Source organism: Phocoena phocoena, chromosome 6 (assembly GCF_963924675.1).
Source record: "Phocoena phocoena chromosome 6, mPhoPho1.1, whole genome shotgun sequence".
Classification (NCBI taxonomy): Eukaryota; Metazoa; Chordata; class Mammalia; order Artiodactyla; family Phocoenidae; genus Phocoena; species Phocoena phocoena.
The window spans coordinates 95,998,944-96,006,821 of NC_089224.1; the positions used below are offsets into that span (position 1 = coordinate 95,998,944).

The 7,878-nt window shown below is 51.9% G+C and overlaps 1 protein-coding gene across 1 annotated transcript in view; it reads right to left on the minus strand.

The window, feature by feature from the left end:
* The window catches only part of AKNA (AT-hook transcription factor), a 38,298-nt gene extending 30,642 nt beyond the window's left edge, over nt 1-7,656 (minus strand). Inside the window, exons 1-3 of the mRNA XM_065878855.1 lie at nt 7,380-7,656; nt 3,361-4,400; nt 1,581-1,655 (exon numbers count right to left, since the gene is read on the minus strand). Coding sequence (XP_065734927.1) covers nt 1,581-1,655; nt 3,361-4,400; nt 7,380-7,656 — 1,392 coding nt within the window. The remainder of the gene's footprint in view (nt 1-1,580; nt 1,656-3,360; nt 4,401-7,379) is intronic.
* Between the last annotated feature and the right edge of the window lie 222 nt (nt 7,657-7,878).

The following is a 7,878-nucleotide window of genomic DNA, read 5'->3' on the forward strand; positions in this document are numbered from 1 at the left end:
GCAAGACCAGGTGAGCTAGTGCTGAACCATTCCTGGCCTCTCCAACCTCTCCTCCTCTGCCCCCTCACACACGCAGGGGTCTGGGTCACCAGCCAGGCCGGCGTAGGTGCACGTGGTGAGTCCCCACTGGGACAGGGGAGTGTCCGGGAGACGCACACAGCTGTGCCCCCATGGTGTCCCCCTGCCTGGCACTCATGGGCACCCAGTGAACACCTTCATATTAATACTATTAATCATAATAACATTCCCTAACTCTCAGGAGGTACCTGCCAGCTGCCAGGTACACGTGTTCCATACACGAACCCATTCCTTTAAACAGGTAAAGCAGGAAGGAAGGAAAGGAGGGAGGGAGGAGATATTCCCAGCCTCTGACCCTGACCTTGACCTTTGGCAACCTATGCCCCTCCTGGGGTCCTGATTCTCCGATCTGTGAGACAGGGGAGCTGAGGATTTGGACCCCATGACCAGTTCCTTTCTCCTCGGACCTTCTAGGAGCCTGCGGCCATGAAAATGTGGTTTCCCTGGAGAGGATGCCTCACCAAGCCCTCTACTATCCCCATCCCTTCGGCCCCTGAAACTGCCTCAGAGAGGTGGAAGAAGCCTTAAGACATGGGGCGGGGGGCAGGGAGGAAGGGGAGCCCGTTGGCTCCTAGGAGGCCCGATTAACCCCCTTTTACAGCTGTGCCCAAGGAGGCCAGGATGGAAAGGAGCTGCCTGGGTCAGGAGGTGCGTATGGGGATGCGGAAGTCCTGCTCCTAGAACAGGGCCCCTTCTTTCATTTCCTCATCGTGGCTGCCTCGGCGACACTTCACAAAAGAAGCGTCGCTAGATGGTGGAGAGCAGCGGCCTGGCAGGAGCAGAGGTCTCGGAGTGTGATGGGGACAGCCCGGGTTGGGGTGGGGGGTCGTGAGTGGGAGGGTCTGCGTCTCTGCACCCCACCTCCCACCCCTCCTCCACTGCTGCCTAATGGGGCAAGAGGCGGGGAGAGGTAAGCAGGAAACCAGGAGGGGCTGTGAGAGCCCCACTTCCTGCCTCACCTCAGAAAAGGGGAAGGGCCCAAGTGCAGAATTCACAGCTTCCCCTAGACGGGGTGGAGCCTGGGCAGGATAGGGGTGGTGGATTTCCCCGCACCCCCCAGCCCCCAGCCCCACACTAGGCATGCAGTGAGGAGAGAAGCTGTGGGTGAGAAGTTGGGGCAGGAGAAAAGCAAAGGTGTGATCTGGCAAGTATCAGCCTCTGGGTTGAGCAGAAATTCTGTGCTACTCCCTTGGGGCTCGAGAGCCCAAGTAACTTCCTTAAGGTCACACAGCTAGTCAGTAATGGAACCAGGAGTTGTGCCCAGGTGGTCTCACTCCAGAGCTCATCTAGAAGGAGAGAGCTTCCGGTGAAAACTCCTGGGCACCCTGGATTCCAGCATTCAAGGACTCAAAGTTCATCAACAGCAAAGGAGATTGAGCCTGGAGAGGGCAAGGTCACTGCCCCAGGTCACAGAGTGACCTTGTGGTAGAACAAGGAAGGACCGGGTTCCTCTATCCCCAGGGTCTCCCGAGCACCCCCCTCCACCCCACCGGGCCCAGTACCTTGGCTCCGAGGCGCAGCTGGTCGATGGTGTTCTCAGCCTCAGCGTACTTGGTGAGGAGCTTGTGGTAATCCTCCTGCAGGAGATGGGGGTGTGCAGTGAGGTCACGCACCAGGCCCCTCACTGTGAGACCCCTCGCAGGGAACCCATTCCCCAAAGGGGGCCTCTGGGTGCCTCAGAGTGAAAGAGCTCTGTAGTGGTAGCTCAGCAGACCCCTTCAGGCTCACATGCAATACGGACCCCCACGGCCAAATTCCGGGGGGCCGGGGGGTGGCAGGACAACTCCTCCACCATCCCTTCTTCTACAGCCCTGACAGCGAGTCAGGGATGGGGGCCTTTGGACTGGTTCACCTCGATGCATAACCGTAGCTACTTGCTTATTTGTCCGGATTCCCTGCCCTCATCTGTCTTCCCCACTGCTCTGTTCCCAGGAGTTAAGTAATATGTGCTTAATAAGTATTTTTTAATGGCTGATTGAATCATCTAAGCATCCGGAAGTAGAAAAGACTTGAAAATCACGGTTGCCTTTACTCAGAGTCACGATTTGCCATACACAAAACTGAAGATCTTCTTAAAACAAGTCATTACGGGGGAAAAGCAAGAACAAGTGTCACTGGTCGCCTTTGAAGGAGGCCAGGGAACTGATGCGTTGTTCTGAACACTGGTAATTAGAAGGGCAGAATCAAGCGTTTCTCCTGTCTTTCCCATGTGAACGAGGCCTTGGTAACCAAATAGTTGATGAGGGCAAGTTTCACTTTATAGAAGATTTCCCGCAAATAAATGCAGAAGGAATGCTAGCATTAGGATACTACCACTCTGTCCCCGCCAGTGAAAGCCTGGATCAAGGCAACGACCATCAGGGGTCCTTAACACCACAAATGAGACACCAGCAAGCAGTTTACACCTCCTGAAGGCACCACCTATGATGGGCTCTTGCCAAAAAAAATCCCTACCGGCACAGAGCTCCTGATCTGGGGGGAAATAAACAGACGACGACAACTCGAAAACGCCTATGCCTCTAACTGGGCAAAACACAGGACACAGAGAAGACAACGCGACACGTGAAGAAACATCGGAGAGTGTATCAGCAAACCGCAAAGTGTGGGAGACTCTACAGGACAGAAACCCGTTTCCTTAACAAATAAATTACAAGGAAGAAAGAGATTTGACAAAGAATGCAAACAGAAAGGCAGGGTGGGAGGTGAGACTTGAAAAGTCACATCGACCGCATGCAATATCTGAGCCGTGTTTGGATCCTGATTCGAACAAACCAAAATAAACAAGCCATTTATGAGACAGAGTGGGAGACGTGAACACTGACTGGACGTTGGTTGATATTAAGGAATTGGTGTTAAGTTTCAGGTATGCTGAGAGTACGGTTATCTTTAAGAGAGATTCCTTATCTTTAGACACACACTGAAATATTTGGGGGTAAATGATTTGAAGCCTGAACATTGCTTCAGAATAATCCAGTAGGGTGAGAGGAGGAACAGGTGAGGCCATAGATGAAAAAGGTTGCCAGGCGCTGGGTGATGGGTCCGTGGGGGTTCGTCATACTATTTTCTCTCTTGCATATGTCTTGAGTTTTTCATAGAAGGAGTTAAAAACAAACAAACACGGTCTACCCTCGCAGCATGAGTGCAATCACTGCTTTTTTGAGCCAAGGGCTTGGGACTGTCCTCATCGCAGGGGACCCCTGGCCGAGCCCCAAGGCCCCCCACCCCGACCAGCCTCCAACCCAGACCAACAGATGCCTTGGTGTAGAAATGAGTCGGGCTTACCTGGAGCTGATGGACCAGCTTGGTGGCCTGTTCGGGTGTCTGAAATTCTTGGGGTAACCTGGTGGTGGGGTGAGTAGGAGGGGGGTCCTCTCCCGGGCAGACTTCTCCACTGTTTGACAGCAACTCCCGCACAATCTCGGCAGGTGACTTGAAGATCAGTGGCCTGGCAGGGCCCTCAGGCAGCCTGCTGTGGTTCCTGGCTTTGGGGGGGCGGTAAGTCTCATCTTTGGGGAACTTCACCCGGGGTCCCACCTTGGAGAAATCAGGGAGCGGGTAGTTCAGTCGCCCCCGGCCGTACTTGGGGGTGTCAGAAGATGAGTGACCAGCCAGAGTGGCTCCCGGCCTGGGCGGCGGCCTGTCCTGTCGAGCTGGCCTAGGTGGGGACTTCAGGGGGCTGATGGAGCCGGTGAATCGGGAAGGGAGCGGCTTAGGTGATATGTGTGTCCGCTTCCAGGATTGGTCCCCGGGCTGAGGGCAGGAGAGGCTGGTGGTTTCTCTCCTCCATCTATCTGCAGGACACTGGACGCTCTGGGCTGGAGGGGCTGAGGACTCCTGGAATTCCGTGGCCGTCGCCAGAGTAACGCTTCCTCCAGTTCTATCGTTTGGGTTTAGGAGGTGGTGGCTGGAGCTCTGGGGTGAAGTTTCTGCCAGGGCAGCGGGCAGGGGGACATCAGTCTCTCCTTCCCAGGTAGAATCCAGACTGCCACTGGGGTTGAGGTTCACAGTTCCACTGCTCCATGACCTGGCAGACTCAGAATGTTCTCGAAGTTTGTCTCCACTGGCTTGTTTGTCAGAAGCCACCCAGCCTGTGGGTTGACCCCAGCCCAGAGCCATGGGGCTGGTGTTCCCATTGCTCCCCGAGCTGAGATCAGTGTCATACCCCAACCTTGGGGAGCTCTCTCCAGCTTCCTGGACCTCAGGACCTCCCAGGGCCTCATCTGGCTCCTCTTCAGTCATGTCCAGTTGAGGATACTGCTGCGGGGGCCAGTTGAGTGGCAAGTCGGAACTCTCTGGGCTGTCCACATCCTCTGCTTCAAACTCTGGAAAGACAGGTCATTGCTTAGTATACGCCAGGTCTGGACTCACTGTGTCACACTACCTAGGCCATCTCACCCCTCTGGGCTTTCATTTCCTCATCACATGGTGACGGCAAGAAGCCCAGCGATCCCCCCATAGGGCCAAATACTTTTCGAACACCTCCTCTAGTTGTCTCAAAGGTCCTCCAAACTCAATCCTCAAACCTGGTTGTCCCCCTAGCGTTTCCTGTCTCAGCAAATGGAAACATCGTCCCACCCAACTGCACAAAGCAGAAACCTGGGAGGCATCTTTGCCATCTCCCTCCCCCATCCCCCCGCAATCCAATCTGTCACCTGGTCCTGTCCTGATTACCTCCTATGGTGCTCTCAAACTCACCTGCTGCTCTAGAGTCCGGAACCACCAGGTTTGCCCAAGTCTACATCCTCTCTTGCCTGGACCACTGCAGCAGCCACCTAATCATCTCAATCCTCACTCTTATTCTCCATATGAAAACTCTTCACTGTCTTCCTGTTGTTCCCAGGAGAGAGCTGAACCTTTAATATGGTCCTAAGGTCGCTGTCTCCACTCTGCATTAGCTCTCCTGCTCCATCTCTTTCCATAGTCCCCCTCAGTCTCTCCCTGCTCTAGCCATGCCACATCCTCTCCTACCACAGGGCCTTTGTACATGCTGATCCCTCTGCTAGGGTCCTCTCTCCCTCCCTTTGTCTAGTTAACTCCTATTTGTCCTTCATACGTTAACTCAACCTTGACCGCATCAAGGAAGTCTTCTCTGATCTCTCTAACTTAGGTCAAAAGCTCTCTTTTATAGGGTTTCATATGACTGAATACCTCTACTTTGAAATATTTATTACAGCTGCAGTTTTCCATTTATTTGTGTGATTCTTTCATTAATATTTTCCTCCCTCACTACACCGTAGGCTTCATGAGGGCAAGGATGATCTCTGTTTTTATTTATTATTGTATTTGCAGAGGAGGTGCTCAATATTTGTTGACTGAAAAGAAGGAAAGAAGAAAGGAGGACAGTAAGGTATGCAAAGCTCCCAGAAAATGGATAGTTGTTATAATTATTAGATAGTAAGTACTCAAGAAATATCCATTCATCCATCCCACTCTCCCATCCACCCACTCACCCATCCAACACCCACTCACCCATTGATCCAACCATTCATCCTTTCAATTGTCCATCCATCCACCCACTCACCCATCCATCACCCACTCACCTACCTATCCATCCAGCTATCACTTATCCATCCATCTATCCATCCACCTATCTGCCTATCCACCTACCCATTCATTCATCCATCTGTGCATCATCCGTGCAGTCAGTGCTCATGGAGCACCTCCTCTGTCGTAGACCCTGTGTCAGCCTCTGGCACAGATCCAAGGTTTCATGAGATACAGTCTGGGTACCACCAAGCACAGACTCTCTGCTCTGGCCAGATGCACTTTTGTCATAACCCTTATATCACTCTTTGCTTCCCCATGCTCTTTCCCCTACCCTTGGCACCTCTACATCTTTCATCTCCTTAGAATCTCCTTCAGCGAGTCTCTCTCGTTTACAGCAGTGCACTTGAAGCCCAGAGAGGTTAAGTAACTTGCCAAAGATCATGCAGTGGTTCAGAGCAGTCCTGGACTTAGAAGCAAGGTCCCAGCTATGCAGGCAAGTTAGTCTCTGCTGATGGGGGTCACGCAGTGGGATGAAGAGATCGGGCTTTGGAACCGGGCAGACCTGGCTTCAATCCTGGCCCTTCTGATCCCTCATAGGGCACCATGAACAAGTAGCTGACCTCTGTGGCAATCTTTACTCTACCTGGAGGCTATTCTCTCCTACCTGGAAGAAGGTGGTGAGGAAAGGTGGAGATATGGCTCGCGCCCTGCCCAGCCCTTTGCCTGGCACACAGTAAGGGCACAGGACATGGCAGCAGCTGTTACATTACAGCAGGGGGTTACCATGTGACCTCAGGAAGAGATGCCTCTGCCCCTTCATCCCAGTGCATCCCTGTCACCATTCCCTAAGGAGAGCTCGGAAATAGCTCCTGAGTGGGTAGCTGTGGGCAGACCCCACTTTAAACAGACCTGGCATGAGGAACTTGGGGTCACTGCACAATCTACTATCAGCCTGATGGCTTCTCTGACATCTACAGGGGCCTGCCTGATCCCAGAATCCTAAGACAGGGGCGTTTCATTCATATTCGAATGCAATAATCACTATGTAATCAAGCTCGAAGGTGTTATTACTCCCATTTCACAGATGGGGAAACCAAGATTCAGAGAGGAGAAGGGACTTGTTGAGCCAAGCTAGGAATTTAGTCTCAGTTGTTCTTGATGCAGAGAAAACAGTTATTTTAGAAAACAAGGGAAGCCATCATTCTCGTTGCTAATTGGGATTTTAAAAAATCGTAGAAATGGGCAGAACCCTTGGACCAAGCAATTTAAAATATCAACGTTATTATCAAATTAATTGTGCAAAGATATACTAATGACATATCTCTGCACTATTTATAATAGCAAAAACTGAGAAACTACCTAAATGCCCAGCAGTAAGAGGCCCAACAAATTACAGAATATTCACACCACGGAATTCCTAAGCAGACATTAGAAATGACTTGTGGAAGAATATTTGATAAGCTGGGAAAGCGTTCATGTCTCTTAAGTTACAAAAAAGCAAGTTACAATAGAGTTTGTAGAATACTGTTGCACATTCATGCTACATTTATATACACACACACACACATATGAAAGAGAGCAGCTATCTGGATAATAAGTAATTTTTAGTTTTTTCTCCTTTGGCTTACATTTTCTGATTTTTCTGCAATGGACAGTACTGTTTATATAATTTAAATCTTAAAAGCATTTTAAATTGTAGGCTTCGTAGATTTTAACTTAAAAAATTTTTGAAACTCTCTCTATTCCTGCCTCCCGCCAGAAGGGGGGAATGTTTGGGGGACACCACTATGGGGTTGCAGGGGAGTCGGTCTCACCCTCTTCTGCAGACTCTCCTGATTCAGGATCTGGGTGCCCATCAGGCTGTGAGTCCGGACCCCTCCACTCCAGTGGCTGCAGGCACTGCTGGGCCAGGCGGAAGTCCTCCAGGAGCTCAGGGCTGGTGGCACTGGGAAAGGGCGCCTCTTCTACCAAGCTGCATGTGCCACTCCCATCAGCATCCTTTCCCTTTTCAGCCCAGGCCCAGCGCCTCCGCCGGGGCCCCTTTCCCAGGCCTGACTCGGCCCAGTGGACCTCCGTCCCGGAGCTGGTCATTGGGCCTGGCCTGAGTTTCACCTGGGCCCCTTCATCTTCAGGAGATGGAGCTGCCCCTATGGGCACCAGAGTTCCCGCCGGCTCCTCTCAGCACCAGCCATCCTGCCTGTGGCCTGTCAGGGACACAATCAAATGGAGAGCATTAATCCTTGAATCCCCTCCTTTCTTCAGAATCAGAAATTACCAGCAGGAACTCTGGAGTCAGAAGCCCTGCATGACCTT